The sequence below is a fragment of the Oncorhynchus gorbuscha genome, unplaced genomic scaffold, assembly GCF_021184085.1.
Source record: "Oncorhynchus gorbuscha isolate QuinsamMale2020 ecotype Even-year unplaced genomic scaffold, OgorEven_v1.0 Un_scaffold_1472, whole genome shotgun sequence".
Taxonomy (NCBI): Eukaryota; Metazoa; Chordata; class Actinopteri; order Salmoniformes; family Salmonidae; genus Oncorhynchus; species Oncorhynchus gorbuscha.
The window spans coordinates 1-20,000 of NW_025746242.1; the positions used below are offsets into that span (position 1 = coordinate 1).

A 20,000-nucleotide genomic window follows, 5' to 3' on the forward strand; every position below is an offset into this window, starting at 1 on the left:
TAGTGTTTAGTGAGAGGTGTTACTAGTGGTTAGTGCTAGTTCCTTGTGTTTAGTGAGAGGTGTTACTAGTGGTTTAGTGTTTAGTGTTTAGTGAGAGGTGTTACTAGTGTTTAGTGTTTAGTGAGAGGTGTTACTAGTGTTTAGTGAGAGGTGTTACTAGTGTTTAGTGAGGAGGCAGCTAGTTCCTTGGAGAGAGAGGTGTTACTAGTGGTTAGTGAGGAGGCAGCTAGTTCCTTGGAGAGAGAGGTGTTACTAGTGGTTAGTGAGGAGGCAGCTAGTTCCTTGGAGAGAGAGGTGAGAGGTGTTACTAGTGGTTAGTGAGAGGTGTTACTAGTGTTTAGTGAGAGGTGTTACTAGTGTTTAGTGAGAGGTGTTACTAGTGTTTAGTGAGAGGTGTTACTAGTGTTTAGTGTTTAGTGAGGTGTTTACTAGTTTTAGTGTTTAGTGAGAGGTGTTACTAGTGTTAGTGAGGAGGGTTAGCTAGTGTTTAGTGAGGTGAGGTGTTACTAGTGTTTAGTGAGGAGGGTGTTACTTAGTGTTTAGTGAGAGGTGTTACTAGTGTTTAGTGAGAGGTGTTACTAGTGTTTAGTGAGGAGGCAGCTAGTTCAGAGAGTGTTAGAGGTGTTTAGTGTTTAGTGAGAGGTGTTACTAGTGTTTAGTGTTACTAGTGAGAGGTGGTGTTACTAGTGTTTAGGCAGTGTTTAGTGAGAGGTGAGAGGTGTTACTAGTGTTTAGTGTTTAGTGAGAGGTGTTACTAGTGTTTAGTGAGGAGGGTGTTACTAGTGTTTAGTGTTTAGTGAGAGGTGTTACTAGTGTTTAGTGAGAGGTGTTACTAGTGTTTAGTGTTTAGTGAGAGGTGTTACTAGTGTTTTGGTTAGTGAGGTGGCAGCTAGTTTTAGTGAGAGGTGTTACTAGTGTTTAGTGAGAGGTGAGAGGTGTTACTAGTGTTTAGTGAGAGGTGTTACTAGTGTTTAGTGAGTGAGAGGTGTTACTAGTGTTTAGTGAGAGGTGTTACTAGTGTTTAGTGTTTAGTGAGAGGTGTTACTAGTGTTTAGTGAGAGGTGTTACTAGTGTTAGTGAGGTGGCAGCTAGTTTTGGGTTAGGTGAGAGGTGTTACTAGTGTTTAGTGAGAGGTGGCAGTGTTTGGAGTGTTTAGTGAGAGGTGTTACTAGTGTTTAGTGAGAGGTGTTACTAGTGTTTAGTGAGAGGTGTTACTAGTGTTTAGTGTTTTAGTGAGAGGTGTTACTAGTGTTTAGTGAGAGGTGTTACTAGTGTTTAGTGTTTAGTGAGAGGTGTTACTAGTGTTTAGTGAGAGAGGTGTTACTAGTAGTGTTTAGTGAGAGGTGTTACTAGTGTTTAGTGTTTAGTGAGAGAGGTGGTGTTTAGTGAGAGGTGTTACTAGTGTTTAGTGAGTGTTACTAGTGTTTAGTGTGTTTAGTGTTTAGTGTTTGGTGAGAGGTGTTACTAGTGTTTAGTGAGAGGTGTTACTAGTGTTTAGTGTTTAGTGAGAGGTGTTACTAGTGTTTAGTGTTTAGAGGTGTTACTAGTGGTTTAGTGAGAGAGGTGTTACTAGTGTTTAGTGTTTAGTAAGGAGGTGTTACTAGTGTTTAGTGAGAGGTGTTACTAGTGTTTAGTGAGAGGTGTTACTAGTGTTTAGTAGGTGTTACTAGTGTTTAGAGAGGTGTTACTAGTGTTTAGTGTTTAGTGAGAGGTGTTACTAGTGGTTAGTGAGAGGTGTTACTAGTGTTTAGTGAGAGGTGTTACTAGTGTTTAGTGAGAGGTGTTACTAGTGTTTAGTGAGAGGTGTTACTAGTGTTTGGTTAGTGAGGTGTTAGGTGTTACTGTTTAGGAGTGTTACTGTTTAGTGAGAGGTGTTACTAGTGTTTAGTGGTTAGTGAGAGGTGTTACTAGTGTTTAGTAGTTACTAGTGTTTAGTGAGAGGTGTTACTAGTGTTTAGTGAGAGGTGTTACTAGTGTTTAGTTTGAGAGGTGTTACTAGTGGTTAGTGAGGAAGGTGTTACTAGTGTTTAGTGAGAGGTGTTACTAGTGTTTAGTGAGAGGTGTCACTAGTGTTTAGTGTTTAGTGAGAGGTGTTACTAGTGTTTAGTGAGAGGTGTTACTAGTGTTTAGTGAGAGGTGTTACTAGTGTTTAGTGTTTAGTGAGAGGTGTTACTAGTGTTTAGTGAGAGGTGTTACTAGTGTTTAGTGAGAGGTGTTACTAGTGTTTAGTGAGAGGTGTTACTAGTGTTTAGTGAGAGGTGTTACTAGTGTTTAGTGAGAGGTGTTACTAGTGTTTAGTGAGAGGTGTTACTAGTGTTTAGTGAGAGGTGTTACTAGTGTTTAGTGAGAGGTGTTACTAGTGTTTAGTGAGAGGTGTTACTAGTGTTTAGTGTTTAGTGAGAGGTGTTACTAGTGTTTAGTGTTTAGTGAGGTGTTACTAGTGTTTAGTGAGAGGTGTTACTAGTGTTTAGTGTTTAGTGAGGTGTTACTAGTGTTAGTAGGTGTGTGTTTAGTGAGAGTGTTACTAGTGTTTACTAGTGTTTAGTGAGAGGTGTTACTAGTGTGTTTAGTGAGAGGTGTTACTAGTGTTAGTAGTGTTTAGTGAGAGGTGTTACTAGTGTGTTTAGTAGTGTTTAGTGAGAGGTGTTACTAGTGTTTAGTGTTTAGTGAGAGGTGTTACTAGTGTTTAGTGTTTAGTGAGAGGTGTTACTAGTGTTTAGTGTTTTAGTGAGAGGTGTTACTAGTGTTTGTGTTACTAGTGTTTAGTGAGAGGTGTTACTAGTGTTTAGTTACTAGTAGTGAGAGGTGTTACTAGTGTTTAGTGTTTTAGTGAGAGGTGTTACTAGTGTTTAGTGTTTAGTGAGAGGTGTTACTAGTGTTTAGTGAGAGGTGTTACTAGTGTTTAGTGTTTAGTGAGAGGTGTTACTAGTGTTTAGTGTTTAGTGAGAGGTGTTACTAGTGTTTAGTGAGAGGTGTTACTAGTGTTTAGTGAGAGGTGTTACTAGTGTTTAGTGAGAGGTGTTACTAGTGTTTAGTGTTTTTAGTGTTTAGTGAGAGGTGTTACTAGTGTTAGTGTTTAGAGGTGTTACTAGTGTTTAGTGAGAGGTGTTACTAGTGTTTAGTGAGAGGTGTGTTTAGTGTTTAGTGAGAGGTGTTACTGAGAGGTGTTACTAGTGTTTAGTGAGAGGTGTTACTAGTGTTTAGTGTTTAGTGAGAGGTGTTACTAGTGTTTGTTTAGTGAGAGGTGTTTAGTGTTTAGTGAGAGGTGTTACTAGTGTTTAGTGTTTAGTGAGAGGTGTTACTAGTGTTTAGTGTTTAGTGAGAGGTGTTACTAGTGTTTAGTGTTTAGTGAGAGGTGTTACTAGTGTTTAGTGTTTAGTGAGAGGTGTTACTAGTGTTTAGTGTTTAGTGAGAGGTGTTACTAGTATTTAGTGTTTAGTGAGAGGTGTTACTAGTGTTTAGTGTTTAGTGAGAGGTGTTACTAGTGTTTAGTGTTTAGTGAGAGGTGTTACTAGTGTTTAGTGTTTAGTGAGAGGTGTTACTAGTGTTTAGTGTTTAGTAGTGTTACTAGTGTTTAGTGTTTAGTGAGAGGTGTTACTAGTGTTTAGTAGTGTTTAGTGTTTAGTGTAGAGAGGTGTTACTAGTGTTTAGTGTTTAGTGAGAGGTGTTACTAGTGTTTAGTGTTTAGTGAGAGGTGTTACTAGTGTTTAGTGTTTAGTAGTGTTACTAGTGTTTAGTGTTTAGTGAGAGGTGTTACTAGAGGTGTTACTGTTTAGTGTTTAGTGACTAGTGTTACTAGTGTTTAGTGTTTAGAGGTGTTTAGTGTTTAGTGTTTAGTAGAGGAGGTGTTACTAGTGTTTAGTGTTTAGTGAGAGGTGTTACTAGTGTTTAGTGTTTAGTGAGAGGTGTTACTAGTGTTTAGTGTTTAGTGAGAGGTGTTACTAGTGTTTAGTGTTTAGTGAGAGGTGTTACTAGTGTTTAGTGTTTAGTGAGAGGTGTTACTAGTGTTTAGTGTTTAGTAGGTGTTACTAGTGTTTAGTGTTTAGTGAGAGGTGTTACTAGTGTTTAGTGTTTGAGAGGTGAGAGGTGTTACTAGTGTTTAGTGTTTAGTGAGAGGTGTTACTAGTGTTTAGTGTTTAGTGAGAGGTGTTAGTGTTAGTGTTTAGTGAGAGGTGTTACTAGTGTTTAGTGTTTAGTGAGAGGTGTTACTAGTGTTTAGTGTTTAGTGAGAGGTGTTACTAGTGTTTAGTGTTTAGTGAGAGGTGTTACTAGTGTTTAGTGTTTAGTGAGAGGTGTTACTAGTGTTTAGTGTTTAGTGAGAGGTGTTACTAGTGTTTAGTGTTTAGTGAGAGGTGTTACTAGTGGTTAGTGAGAGGTGTTACTAGTGTTTAGTGAGAGGTGTTACTAGTGTTTAGTGTTTAGTGAGAGGTGTTACTAGTGTTTAGTGTTTAGTGAGAGGTGTTACTAGTGTTTAGTGTTTAGTGAGAGGTGTTACTAGTGTTTAGTGTTTAGTGAGAGGTGTTACTAGTGTTTAGTGTTTAGTGAGAGGTGTTACTAGTGTTTAGTGTTTAGTGAGTGAGGTGTTACTAGTGTTTAGTGTTTAGTGAGAGGTGTTACTAGTGTTTAGTGAGAGGTGTTACTAGTGTTTAGTGAGGTGTTACTAGTGTTTAGTGAGAGGTGTTACTAGTGTTTAGTGTTTAGAGGTGTTAGTGTTTAGTGTTTAGTGTTTAGTGAGAGGTGTTACTAGTGTTTTAGTGTTTAGTGTTTAGGTGTTGAGAGTGTTACTAGTGTTTAGTGAGAGGTGTTACTAGTGTTTAGTGTTTAGTGAGAGGTGTTTAGTGTTTAGTGAGAGGTGTTACTAGTGTTTAGTAGTGTTTAGTGTTTAGTGTTTAGAGAGGTGTTACTAGTGTTTAGTGAGAGGTGTTACTAGTGTTTAGTGTTTAGTGAGAGGTGTTACTAGTGTTTAGTGAGAGGTGTTACTAGTGTTTAGTGAGAGGTGTTACTAGTGTTTAGTGTTTAGTGAGAGGTGTTACTAGTGTTTAGTGTTTAGTGAGAGGTGTTACTAGTGTTTAGTGAGAGGTGTTACTAGTGTTTAGTGAGAGGTGTTACTAGTGTTTAGTGAGGTGTTACTAGTGTTTAGTGAGAGGTGTTACTAGTGTTTAGTGAGAGGTGTTACTAGTGTTTAGTGAGAGGTGTTACTAGTGTTTAGTGAGAGGTGTTACTAGTGTTTAGTGAGAGGTGTTACTAGTGTTTAGTGAGAGGTGTTACTAGTGTTTAGTGAGAGGTGTTACTAGTGGTTAGTGTTTAGTGTTACTAGGTGTTACTAGTGTGAGAGGTGTTAGTGTTTAGTGAGAGGTGTTACTAGTGTTTAGTGAGAGGTGTTACTAGTGTTTAGTGTTTAGTGAGGTGTTACTAGTGTTTAGTGTTTACTAGTGTTTAGTGTTTAGTGAGAGGTGTTACTAGTGTTTAGTGTTTAGTGAGAGGTGTTACTAGTGTTTAGTGTTTAGTGAGTTACTAGTGTGTTACTAGTGGTTAGTGTTTAGTGAGAGGTGTTACTAGTGTTTAGTGTTACTAGTGTTTAGTGAGAGGTGTTACTAGTGGTTAGTGAGAGGTGTTACTAGTGGTTAGTGTTTAGTGAGAGGTGTTACTAGTGGTTAGTGTTTAGTGAGAGGTGTTACTAGTGTTTAGTGAGAGGTGTTACTAGTGTTTAGTGAGAGTGTTACTAGTGTTTAGTGTTTAGTGTTTAGTGAGAGGTGTTACTAGTGTTTAGTGAGAGGTGTTACTAGTTTAGTGAGAGGTGTTACTAGTGTTTAGTGTTTAGTGAGAGGTGTCACTAGTGTTTAGTGAGAGGTGTTACTAGTGGTTAGTGAGAGGTGTTACTAGTGGTTAGTGAGAGGTGTTCACTAGTGTTTAGTGTTTAGTGAGAGGTGTTACTAGTGTTTAGTGTTTAGTGAGAGGTGTTACTAGTGTTTAGTGTTTAGTGAGAGGTGTTACTAGTGTTTAGTAGTGTTTGAGTGTTACTAGTGTTTAGTGTTTAGTGAGAGGTGTTACTAGTGTTTAGTGTTTAGTGAGAGGTGTTACTAGTGTTTAGTGTTTAGAGGTGTTACTAGTGGTTTAGTGAGAGGTGTTACTAGTGTTTAGTGTGAGGTGTTACTGTTTAGTGGTTAGTGAGAGGTGTTACTAGTGGTTAGTGAGAGGTGTTACTAGTGTTTAGTGTGAGGTGTTACTAGTGTTTAGTGAGAGGTGTTACTAGTGTTTAGTGAGAGGTGTTACTAGTGTTTAGTGAGAGGTGTTACTAGTGTTTAGTGAGAGGTGTTACTAGTGTTTAGTGAGAGGTGTTACTAGTGTTTAGTGTTTAGTGAGAGGTGTTACTAGTGTTTAGTGTTTAGTGAGAGGTGTTACTAGTGTTTAGTGTGAGGTGTTACTAGTGGTTAGTGAGAGGTGTTACTAGTGTTTAGTGTTTAGTGAGAGGTGTTACTAGTGTTTAGTGTTTAGTGAGAGGTGTTACTAGTGTTTAGTGTTTAGTGAGAGGTGTTACTAGTGTTTAGTGTGAGGTGTTACTAGTGGTTAGTGAGAGGTGTTACTAGTGTTTAGTGAGAGGTGTTACTAGTGTTTAGTGAGAGGTGTTACTAGTGTTTAGTGTTTAGTGAGAGGTGTTACTAGTGTTTAGTGTGAGGTGTTACTAGTGGTTAGTGAGAGGTGTTACTAGTGTTTAGTGAGAGGTGTTACTAGTGTTTAGTGGTTTACTAAGGTTCATGATCTGTTTATCATGTGTTTGTTAGTAAAAAACATCCATTCAGAGACACACAGAGACAGTCAGACTGCTGTCTCAACTCCACATATGAGGGCTTGACAGACAGACAGACAGACAGACAGACAGACAGACAGACAGACAGACAGACAGACAGACAGACAGACAGACAGACAGACAGACAGACAGACAGACAGACAGACAGACAGACAGACAGACAGACAGACAGACAGACAGACAGACAGACAGACAGACAGACAGACAGACAGACAGACAGACAGACAGACAGACAGACAGACAGACAGAAAAGACAGACAGACAGAAAAGACAGACAGACAGGCAGGCAGACAGACAGACAGAAAATACAGAAAAGACAGAAAGAAAAGACAGACAGACAGACAGGCAGGCAGACAGACAGACAGACAGACAAGACAAGACAGAAAAGACAGAAAAGACAGACAGAAAGAAAAGACAGGCAGGCAGGCAGGCAGACAGACACTACAGTAGATCCAGAGTAGGCTACTCTACTCCCTCTGATATTAGCCTTCTCTCTCCTGCAGACGTTAACTCAATCTGGGACAGAGATGGGAGTACCGAGAGGAGAGCATATCATGTCCCCGCAAAACATCACTCTTGAAATATTCAAACATCATAAGCCAGACGTGGGAGTTTAGCTGCCCTGGAGAGAGACAGAACCAGCTGGTGACAGAAACAAACTAGGCCAAGGCCCTGTGGACTTGTTTTCTAGACCCACACAGACACACAGAGGACAAACACTTCCTGAATAACTAGAACCCTGTAGAAGTAGTTGTAACTGATTGAAGACCAGACATTAATACATTAATACATTAATAGATAGTAGAGAGACGAGGCTGAATAACTAGAACCCTGTAGAAGTAGTTGTAACTGATTGAAGACCAGACATTAATACCTTAATAGATAGTAGAGAGACGAGGCTGAATAACTAGAACCCTGTAGAAGTAGTTGTAACTGATTGAAGACCAGACATTAATACATTAATACATTAATAGATAGTAGAGAGAGAGGCTGAATAACTAGAACCCTGTAGAAGTAGTTGTAACTGATTGAAGACCAGACATTAATACATTAATAGATAGTAGAGAGACGAGGCTGAATAACTAGAACCCTGTAGAAGTAGTTGTAACTGATTGAAGACCAGACATTAATACATTAATAGATAGTAGAGACGAGGCTGAATAACTAGAACCCTGTAGAAGTAGTTGTAACTGATTGAAGACCAGACATTAATACATTAATAGATAGTAGAGAGACGAGGCTGAATAACTAGAACCCTGTAGAAGTAGTTGTAACTGATTGAAGACCAGACATTAATACATTAATACATTAATAGATAGTAGAGAGACGAGGCTGAATAACTAGAACCCTGTAGAAATAGTTGTAACTGATTGAAGACTAGACATTAATAGATAGTAGAGAGAGGCTGAATAACTAGAACCCTGTAGAAGTAGTTGTAACTGATTGAAGACTAGACATTAATAGATAGTAGAGACAAGGCTGAATGAGAGCTTATTAAATTAATCCCAACACCATAATCGTCTGATTACATTATTGGAGAAGGGAAGACTGTCCTCTCCAAAAAAAAAAAACAAATGAGCCTGTAGTTAATTATGTAGTAATAGTTATCCTGAACCACACAAATCCCTCTTCACAAAGGCCCCGCTCTGGCCCAATCCAGAGGTTTAACACAAGGCCCGGCTCTGGCCCAATTCAGAGGTTTAACACAAGGCCCTTCTCTGGCCCAATCCAGAGGTTTAACACAAGGCCCTGCTCTGGCCCAATCCAGAGGTTTAGAACAAGGCCCTGCTCTGGCCCAATCCAGAGGTTTAACACAAGGCCCTGCTCTGGCCCAATCCAGAGGTTTAACACAAGGCCCTGCTCTGGCCCAATCCAGAGGTTTAACACAAGGCCCTGCTCTGGCCCAATCCAGAGGTTTAACACAAGGCCCTGCTCTGGCCCAATCCAGAGGTTTAACACAAGGCCCTGCTCTGGCCCAATCCAGAGGTTTAACACAAGGCCCTGCTCTGGCCCAATCCAGAGGTTTAACACAAGGCCCTGCTCTGGCCCAATCCAGAGGTTTAGAACAAGGCCCTGCTCTGGCCCAATCCAGAGGTTTAACACAAGGCCCTGCTCTGGCCCAATCCAGAGGTTTAACACAAGGCCCTGCTCTGGCCCAATCCAGAGGTTTAACACAAGGCCCTGCTCTGGCCCGAACCAGAGGTTTAACACAAGGCCCTGCTCTGGCCCAATTCAGAGGTTTAACACAAGGCCCTGCTCTGGCCCAATCCAGAGGTTTAACACAAGGCCCTGCTCTGGCCCAATCCAGAGATTTAACACAAGGCCCTGCTCTGGCCCAATTCAGAGGTTTAGCACAAGGCCCTGCTCTGGCCCAATTCAGAGGTTTAACACAAGGCCCTGCTCTGGCCCAATCCAGAGGTTTAACACAAGGCCCTGCTCTGGCCCAATCCAGAGGTTTAATACAAATAGAGGAGTGAGAACCGTGACACAGTTATAAAGCTGTTATAACTACATAATCTGATTTAAAAGCTGGTTATTTTTAACTGCATACACGCATGGCAGATCTAGGTAGAGCATGGCAGATCTAGGTAGAGCATGGCAGATCTAGGTAGAGCATGGCAGATCTAGGTAGAGCATGGCAGATCTAGGTAGAGCATGGCAGATCTAGGTAGAGCATGGCAGATCTAGGTAGAGCATGGCAGATCTAGGATCTAGGTAGAGCATGGCAGATCTAGGATCTAGGTAGAGCATGGCAGATCTAGGTAGAGCATGGCAGATCTAGGTAGAGCATGGCAGATCTAGGTAGAGCATGGCAGAGAGACCATATATATATATATATATATTCACCTTTATTTAACCAGGTAGGCAGGTAAGTTCTCATTTACAACTGCGACCTGGCCAAGATAAAGCAAAGCAGTTCGACAGATACAACGACACAGAGTTACACATGGAGTAAAACAAACATACAGTCAATAATACAGTATAAACGAGTCTATATACGATGTGAGCAAATGAGGTGAGATAAGGGAGGTAAAGGCAAAAAAAGGCCATGGTGGCAAAGTAAATACAATATAGCAAGTAAAACACTGGAATGGTAGATTTGCAGTGGAAGAATGTGCAAAGTAGAAATAAAAAATAATGGGGTGCAAAGGAGCATATGAGCCATTAGCTAAATCAGCTCTTGTGGACAGCCTACGTAAACATTCAGCATCTAACCAAATTACACAAGATTTTTGTTTTGTGGTTTAAACGAGATATATAAACAAAACAACCGGCCAAGAAACCCAATGGGTTTAAACACTGAGGTCAGGACAGGTAGTGTTTTCTACCCTGCTGTCACTGAGGTCAGGACAGGTAGTGTTTTCTACCCTGCTGTCACTGAGGTCAGGACAGGTAGTGTTTTCTACCCTGCTGTCACTGGGGTCAGGACAGGTAGTGTTTTCTACCCTGCTGTCACTGAGGTCAGGACAGGTAGTGTTTTCTACCCTGCTGTCACTGAGGTCAGGACAGGTAGTGTTTTCTACCCTGCTGTCACTGAGGTCAGGACAGGTAGTGTTTTCTACCCTGCTGTCACTGAGGTCAGGACAGGTAGTGTTTTCTACCCTGCTGTCACTGAGGTCAGGACAGGTAGTGTTTTCTACCCTGCTGTCACTGAGGTCAGGACAGGTAGTGTTTTCTACCCTGCTGTCACTGAGGTCAGGACAGGTAGTGTTTTCTACCCTGCTGTCACTGAGGTCAGGACAGGTAGTGTTTTCTACCCTGCTGTCACTGAGGTCAGGACAGGTAGTGTTTTCTACCCTGCTGTCACTGAGGTCAGGACAGGTAGTGTTTTCTACCCTGCTGTCACTGAGGTCAGGACAGGTAGTGTTTTCTACCCTGCTGTCACTGAGGTCAGGACAGGTAGTGTTTTCTACCCTGCTGTCACTGAGGTCAGGACAGGTAGTGTTTTCTACCCTGCTGTCACTGAGGTCAGGACAGGTAGTGTTTTCTACCCTGCTGTCACTGAGGTCAGGACAGGTAGTGTTTTCTACCCTGCTGTCACTGAGGTCAGGACAGGTAGTGTTTTCTACCCTGCTATCACTGAGGTCAGGACAGGTAGTGTTTTCTACCCTGCTGTCACTGAGGTCAAGACAGGCAGACTGGGACCAGAGTGGTTGGTGATGGTGTTAGTGAGGAGAAGCAGGAGGAGAACACTGAGAAATGACAGGGCTCCATATAGCCTTATAAGGAGGAGGAGGACACTGAGAAATGACAGGGTTCCATATAGCCTTATAAGGAGGAGAACACTGAGAAATGACAGGATTCCATATAGCCTTATAAGGAGAAGAACACTGAGAAATGACAGGGCTCCATATAGCCTTATAAGGAGGAGGAGAACACTGAGAAATGACAGGGTTCCATATAGCCTTATAAGGAGGAGAACACTGAGAAATGACAGGGTTCCATATAGCCTTATAAGGAGAAGAACACTGAGAAATGACAGGGCTTCATATAGCCTTATAAGGAGGAGGAGAACACTGAGAAATGACAGGGCTCCATATAGCCTTATAAGGAGGAGGAGAACACTGAGAAATGACAGGGCTCCATATAGCCTTGTGTGTTTTAGGTTGGAGAGTAAACACAAGAGTAGGACGTTTGCCGGCGTGAAACGCTTACCTTAATGAGTGTGATTCCCCTGGCCTGGGAGGAGACACAGCCCACCATCTCATCACACAGCTTCCTGATGAACTGGTGAGGAACCACGAACACTAGGAGGTCAGCCCCCTCAGCAGCATCCTGGAGCTGAGGTACAGCCACCTGTTGAGAGGGAAGGAGGGTGAGAGGGGGGGGGTGAGAGGGAAGGAGGGAAGGAGGATGAGAGGGAAGGAGGGTGAGAGAGAGAGAGAGAGAGAGAGAGAGAGAGAGAGAGAGAGAGAGAGAGAGAGAGAGAGAGAGAGGAAGGAGGGTGAGAGAGAGAGAGAGAGAGAGAGAGAGAGAGAGAGAGAGAGAGAGAGAGAGAAGGAGAGGAAGAAGAGAGAGGGTGAGAGAGGGAAGGAAGGGGAGAGAGAGAGAGAGAGAGAGAGAGAGGAGGGAGAGAGAGAGAGAGAGAGAGAGAGAGAGAGAGAGAGAGAGAGAGAGAGAGAGAGAGAGAGAGAGGAAGGAGGGAGGAGAGAGAGGGAAGGAGGGTGAGAGAGAGGGAAGGAGGGTGAGAGAGAGAGAGAGAGAGAGAGAGAGAGAGAGAGAGAGAGAGAGAGAGAGAGAGAGAGAGAGAGAGAGAGAGGGAAGGAAGGAGTTTGAGAGGATGAGAGAGAGAGGGAAGGAGGGTGAGAGAGAGAGAGAGGGAAGGAGGGTGAGAGGGGGTGTGAGAGAGAGAGAGGGAAGGAGGGTGAGAGAGAGAGAGAAAGAGGGAAGGAGGGTGAGAGAGAGAGAGAGAGAGGGAAGGAGGGTGAGAGGGGGTGAGAGAGTGAGGGAGGAGAGGAGAGAGAGAGAGAGAGAGAGAGAGAGAGAGAGAGAGAGAGAGAGAGAGAGAGAGGGAAGTAGGGTGAGAGAGAGAGGGAAGGAGGGTGAGAGAGAGAGGGAAGGAAGGAAGGAGGGTGAGAGAGAGGGAAGGAGGGTGAGAGAGAGAGAGGGAAGGAGGGTGAGAGGGGGGGTGAGAGAGAGGAAGGAGGGTGAGAGAGTGAGAGAGAAAGAGGGAAGGAGGGTGAGAGAGAGGGAAGGAGGGTGAGAAAGAGAAAGGGGGGTGGAGAGAGAGAGAGAGAGGGTGGGTAGGTGGGTGGGTGGATGAGAGATGGGGGGTGGGGTGGTGATGGTGTAAACTACAAGCTTTCAGTCTTTGTTTAAACTCATTTCTGTTCAGACAGTCCTCTTACCACGTTGTCAGGCAGCCTGTATCCAGGCAGGTACTTGACATTCTCATGGTCTGTGTTGATGATGTCTGTGAGATTCCTGCCGTCCACGTTCTCCTCAAACACCCACATCTTGACTGTGGTGGCGAAACGCTGCAGGGCCTGAGCATTACTGCCGATTATCCTGGCAATGGCTGAACCCCTGTAGGGAACAAGAATCATCGATGTACATTACACTGCTCTACAACTTACCATTTACCATCCTCCTGTGGCAAGAGACAATAGCAAAAACAATCTAAATTATTATCTTAACTGTTCACCCTTTTTTTAGAATGGGATAACCTCATCAAATTCAGTCTTGTCCTTTGTCAAGAAATTTGCTCATGTCATAAACATTATCCTTTAAACATTATCCTTTAAACATTATCCTTTAAACATTATCCTTTAAACATTATCCTTTAAACATTATCCTTTAAACATTATCCTCCAGAAATGCATTGTCGTCCCCTCAGCATAAGTGGATTCAAAACCCCCCCTCCTGCTCGTGTTCTCCTTGACAATAGCTACGATGTAACGTCGATGGATCCGCGCTCGCCTCTGCGCCAGAGAGAGATATACCTAACGTTACATTGTAAGAGACAGACACTGGCAGCTAATGCTGCTCTATCTGGCCATCTAGCCCTGTAACATCTATCTGACCAGCTAGCCCTGTAACATCTATCTGACCAGCTAGCCCTGTAACATCTATCTGGCCAGCTAGCCCAGTAACATCTATCTGACCAGCTAGCCCTGTAACATCTATCTGGCCAGCTAGCCCTGTAACATCTATCTGACCAGCTAGCCCAGTAACATCTATCTGACCAGCTAGCCCAGTAACATCTATCTGACCAGCTAGCCCTGTAACATATATCTGACCAGCTAGCCCAGTAACATCTATCTGGCCATCTAACCCTGTAACATCTATCTGACCAGCTAGCCCTGTAACATCTATCTGGCCATCTAACCCTGTAACATCTATCTGACCAGCTAGCCCTGTAACATCTATCTGGCCAGCTAGCCCTGTAACATCTATCTGGCCATCTAACCCTGTAACATCTATCTGACCAGCTAGCCCTGTAACATCTATCTGACCAGCTAGCCCTGTAACATCTATCTGGCCATCTAACCATGTAACATATATCTGACCATCTAGCCCTGTAACATCTATCTGACCAGCTAGCCCTGTAACATCTATCTGACCAGCTAGCCCTGTAACATCTATCTGACCAGCTAGCCCTGTAACATCTATCTGACCAGCTAGCCCTGTAACATCTATCTGACCAGCTAGCCCTGTAACATCTATCTGACCAGCTAGCCCTGTAACATCTATCTGACCAGCTAGCCCTGTAACATCTATCTGACCAGCTAGCCCTGTAACATCTATCTGACCAGCTAGCCCTGTAACATCTATCTGGCCATCTAACCCTGTAACATCTATCTGACCATCTAGCCCTGTAACATCTATCTGACCATCTAGCCCTGTAACATCTATCTGACCAGCTAGCCCTGTAACATCTATCTGACCAGCTAGCCCTGTAACATCTATCTGGCCATCTAACCCTGTAACATCTATCTGGCCATCTAGCCCTATAACATCTATCTGACCAGCTAGCCCTGTAACATCTATCTGACCAGCTAGCCCTGTAACATCTATCTGGCCATCTAACCCTGTAACATCTATCTGGCCAGCTAGCCCTGTAACATCTATCTGACCATCTCTATAGATTGCATGTCATCGACAGGAGCAACAGTGATCATTGACAGTGACTGGACTCACCAGTTTCCAGAGCCGACAATGCACACTTTCAGAGGCGACGCCATTTAGAGATGTTTCCTATAAGTTTCTGTAGAAGAAACTGTTCAAAAATGTACTGATTCCGAAGATATAGGTAACTAATGACAGATGATATGAGGAGTGGATTTATGGAGAGGAGACAGGAGTGCGCCTCTAGGCTACTACAGACTGAACTGCTGTAAATGACATCATCAAGGAGCTGCCGAACTGGAGGATTCTGGGATTATGAGTTTTTTTTTAATGTTAGTTACAATTAGCAGATGGAAGTTGAGTAGCCTATTTCAGATGTCTGTCCCCTGATAAATTACAAGACAATCGTTGCAATGTTTACTAATGTCTCTCTTCTGGAAGAAATTCATGAAGAATATGAATTGAATAGCCTTACATTTTCATATCAAATAGGCTAAATGACATAGTCCTATTTTTTTACCTATTCGTAATGAAATATTGAATATCACACTCATCATGCATGTACGTTGAGATCCTTGTGTGTGGTGAATCCGTGTGTTCTCTGCGATTATTCATATAGACCTGTATTCTAGCCCTGCATACAGCCCTGTATTCTAGCCCTGTATTCTAGCCCTGCATATAGCCCTGCATATAGCCCTGTATTCTAGCCCTGCATATAGCCCTGCATATAGCCCTGCATATAGCCCTGTATTCTAGCCCTGCATATAGCCCTGTATTCTAGCCCTGTATTCTAGCCCTACATATAACCCTGCATATAGCCCTGTATTCTAGCCCTGTATTCTAGTCCTGTATTCTAGCCCTGCATATAGCCCTGCATATAGCCCTGTATTCTAGCCCTGCATATAGCCCTGTATTCTAGCCCTGCATATAGCCCTGCATATAGCCCTGCATATAGCCCTGTATTCTAGCCCTGCATATAGCCCTGCATATAGCCCTGTATTCTAGCCCTGCATATAGCCCTGTATTCTAGCCCTGTATTCTAGCCCTGCATATAGCCCTGTATTCTAGCCCTGTATTCTAGCCCTACATATAACCCTGCATATAGCCCTGTATTCTAGCCCTGTATTCTAGTCCTGTATTCTAGCCCTGCATATAGCCCTGCATATAGCCCTGTATTCTAGCCCTGTATTCTAGCCCTGTATTCTAGCCCTGCATATAGCCCTGTATTCTAGCCCTGCATACAGCCCTGTATTCTAGCCCTGTAGTCTAGCCCTGCATATAGCCCTGTATTCTAGCCCTCTATTCTAGCCCTGCATATAGCCCTGTATTCTAGCCCTGTATTCTAGCCCTGCATATAGCCCTGTATTCTAGCCCTGCATATAGCCCTGTATTCTAGCCCTGTATTCTAGCCCTGCATATAGCCCTGCATATAGCCCTGTATTCTAGCCCTGCATATAGCCCTGTATTCTAGCCCTGTATTCTAGCCCTGCATATAGCCCTGTATTCTAGCCCTGTATTCTAGCCCTGTATTCTAGCCCTGCATATAGCCCTGTATTCTAGCCCTGTATTCTAGCCCTGTATTCTAGTCCTGTCTTCTAGCCCTGCATATAGCCCTGTATTCTAGCCCTGTATTCTAGCCCTGTATTCTAGCTCTGCATATAGCCCTGTATTCTAGCCCTACATATAGCCCTGTATTCTAGCCCTGCATATAGCCCTGTATTCTAGCCCTGTATTCTAGCCCTGTAATCTAGCCCTGCATACAGCCCTGTATTCTAGCCCTGTATTCTAGCCCTGCATACAGCCCTGTATTCTAGCCCTGTATTCTAGCCCTGCATACAGCCCTGTATTCTAGCCCTGTATTCTAGCCCTGTATTCTAGCCCTGCATATAGCCCTGTATTCTAGCCCTGTATTCTAGCCCTGTATTCTAGCCCTGCATACAGCCCTGTATTCTAGCCCTGTATTCTAGCCCTGCATACAGCCCTGTATTCTAGCCCTGTATTCTAGCCCTGCATACAGCCCTGTATTCTAGCCCTGTATTCTAGCCCTGCATACAGCCCTGTATTCTAGCCCTGCATATAGCCCTGCATACAGCCCTGTATTCTAGCCCTGCATACAGCCCTGCATACAGCCCTGTATTCTAGCCCTGCATACAGGCCTGTATTCTAGCCCTGCATATAGCCCTGCATATAGCCCTGTATTCTAGCCCTGCATACAGCCCTGTATTCTAGCCCTGCATATAGCCCTGTATTCTAGCCCTGCATATAGCCCTGCATATAGCCCTGCATATAGCCCTGTATTCTAGCCCTGTATTCTAGCCCTGTATTCTAGCCCTGCATACAGCCCTGTATTCTAGCCCTGCATACAGCCCTGTATTCTAGAGGTACATCGGTATCGTGGTTGGCTGGCAGTCAAAGGGAGTGACCAACCCGGGATTTCCAGTAGAAAAAAAAACGCAGAAACGTCAGAGCCACACACCAACACCGCAGCAAGACACGGAATACCCCTCTTTCTCCTCTCTCTTCTTCTCTCAGCATAAGTCAGTACAGGGGTCCATATTCTCCAAGAAGCTGCACTAACGGAGAATGTGGTCATCACCCTGTTCTGGAATCTCCACTGCATTCGATCTTCTTCTCGTTCGGTTTTCCACCTTCTAAAACAAGAGAATCTTATTTTGAGCCTAAATCTCAACTATGGACAAGCACCCAGGCTCCAACACGATCAACCCCGCATCCTACCATGGGAATCCGGCCGCACGGTGTTCGGACCAAGGAGTTGGCGGTTCGTGTCCGCACAGCCTGGGCTCAGAGGCAGGCACCGCAGGCAGCCGTGGTGGGGTGTCCGGGGACAGCGCGTCTACTCCGCATCAAACCCACAAGCGGCGACTGGAGGGGGTCCTCAATAAATACACCAACCTGCTACAGGGATGGCAGAACAGGTACAGTAGCCTATTCAGGGGGTCTAGCTCTGGTCCAAGGCGTTATACGCGGACGCACACTAACGCCGTAGAACAGACGTAGTTTTATAGTGGTTATTAGCCGAGTTTGGTGCCATTGTTGATCAGTTGTGTCTGCTAGAAAGTCATCTCATTTCACACATATATATATTTTTAAATCTCATTTAATCTTATCTATTCACAACAAGTTTGGTTCGATATCCATCTTATCTATTTAATTTTCACCAAATTTTTTTCGTATCTTATCACATCTATTGATAACAGAAGTTACAAAAAAAGGGGGGGGGCGGGGTAGGTCACATTCTCCGTCATTGATCAGCTGATTGATGAAGATGTCGTAACGCACAGGATGTTTCCATTGGAAGGACTGAACCGAGAGGAGCGTCGCTTTGCGTTGCTGCACGACAAGGCATTTTCCGTCCCGTTGCCGTGTTTACTGGAACACAGTTGTTGTTGTTGTTGGCAACAACACAAGTGATGACAATTAACATAATATATAAATACTGTTTTCATGTTCTATTCTGCTCTGTTCTATTCTATAGTTTAGTGAATTATTTGTGAAGTGGTCGCACTGCCTTCCGTCATGAAAGCAAGTCATTGAGTTCATAGAGATAAGGCGCTGAGATTGGACGGTTAATAAATACAGTAACTTGAAGGCAAACTCGGACAGGAACAGGGTTTTGCTGATATAGTGGAACAGGGTTTTGCTGATATAGTGGAACAGGGTTTTGCTGATATAGTGGAACAGGGTTTTGCTGATATAGTGGAACAGGGTTTTGCTGATATAGCGGAACAGGGTTTTCCTGATATAGTGGAACAGGGTTTTGCTGATATAGTGGAACAGGGTTTTGCTGATATAGTGGAACAGGGTTTTGCTGATATAGTGGAACAGGGTTTTGCTGATATAGTGGAACAGGGTTTTGCTGATATAGTGGAACAGGGTTTTGCTGATATAGTGGAACAGGGTTTTGGGAATGGTTTCATGGTCAGAGCCAGATGGTCCCGGGCTGTGGGAGAGCTCCAGGGTGATAGGTGGACAGTCTGCGATGGGGGACAACAACAGACTCGATTTCACTGCCCTTTGCATCTCTATTACTGAACTCATTCAGAGTGAATAGACCTTTTTACACTTGTTCAGTAGACCTGTCTACCAACACACAGGCCCTATTCCCTTCATTACCAACACACAGGCCCTATTCCCTTCAATACCAACACACAGGCCCTATTCCCTTCATTACCAACACACAGGCCCTATTCCATTCAATACCAACACACAGGCCCTATTCCCTTCAATACCAACACACAGGCCCTATTCCCTTCATTACCAACACACAGGCCCTATTCCCTTCAATACCAACACACAGGCCCTATTCCCTTCATTACCAACACACAGGCCCTATTCCCTTCAATACCAACACACAGGCCCTATTCCCTTCAATACCAACACACAGGCCCTATTCCCTTCATTACCAACACACAGGCCCTATTCCCTTCAATACCAACACACAGGCCCTATTCCCTTCATTACCAACACACAGGCCCTATTCCCTTCATTACCAACACACAGGCCCTATTCCCTTCAATACCAACACACAGGCCCTATTCCCTTCATAGTGCACTACTTTAGACCAGAGCCCTATTCCCTTCATAGTGCACTACTTTAGACCAGAGCCCTATTCCCTTCATTACCAACACACAGGCCCTATTCCCTTCAATACCAACACACAGGCCCTATTCCCTTCATAGTGCACTACTTTAGACCAGAGCCCTATTCCCTTCATAGTGCACTACTTTAGACCAGAGCCCTATTCGGTTCATTACCAACACACAGGCCCTATTCCCTTCATTACCAACACACAGGCCCTATTCCCTATATAGTGCACTACTTTAGACCAGAGCCCTATTCCCTTCATAGTGCACTACTTTAGACCAGAGCTCTATTCCCTTCATAATGCACTACTTTAGACCAGAGCCCTATTCCCTATATAGTGCACTACTTTAGACCAGAGCCCTATTCCCTATATAGTGCACTACTTTAGACCAGAGCCCTATTCCCTTCATAGTGCACTACTTTAGACCAGAGCCCTATTCCCTATATAGTGCACTACTTTAGACCAGAGCCCTATTCCCTATATAGTGCACTACTTTAGACCAGAGCCCTATTCCCTACATAGTGCACTACTTTAGACCAGAGCCCTATTCCCTTCATAGTGCACTACTTTAGACCAGAGCCCTATTCCCTTCATAGTGCACTACTTTAGACCAGAGCCCTATTCCCTACATAGTGCACTACTTTAGACCAGAGCCCTATTCCCTACATAGTGCACTACTTTAGACCAGAGCCCTATTCCCTACATAGTGCACTACTTTAGACCAGAGCCTATTCCCTATATAGTGCCCTACTTTAGACCAGAGCCCTATTCCCTTCATAGTGCACTACTTTAGACCCGAGCCCTATTCCCTTCATAGTGCACTACTTTAGACCAGAGCCCTATTCCCTTCATAGTGCACTACTTTAGACCAGAGCCCTATTCCCTTCATAGTGCACTACTTTAGACCAGAGCCCTATTCCCTACATAGTGCACTACTTTAGACCAGAGCCCTATTCGGTTCATAGTGCACTACTTTAGACCAGAGCCCTATTCCCTTCATAGTGCACTACTTTAGAC

The 20,000-nt window shown here is 43.8% G+C and overlaps 1 protein-coding gene across 1 annotated transcript; it reads right to left on the minus strand.

The window, feature by feature from the left end:
* Positions 1 to 11,464: 11,464 nt before the first annotated feature.
* LOC124022889 (glycerol-3-phosphate dehydrogenase 1-like protein) lies at positions 11,465 to 14,630 on the minus strand (the record flags this gene model as incomplete). Its single annotated transcript, XM_046337583.1, has 3 exons — positions 14,450 to 14,630; positions 12,658 to 12,835; positions 11,465 to 11,605 (listed from the first exon to the last, which is right to left on the minus strand). Coding segments are annotated over exons 1-3 (363 nt in total), but the record flags the coding sequence as incomplete, so codon positions are not given.
* Positions 14,631 to 20,000: the final 5,370 nt, after the last annotated feature.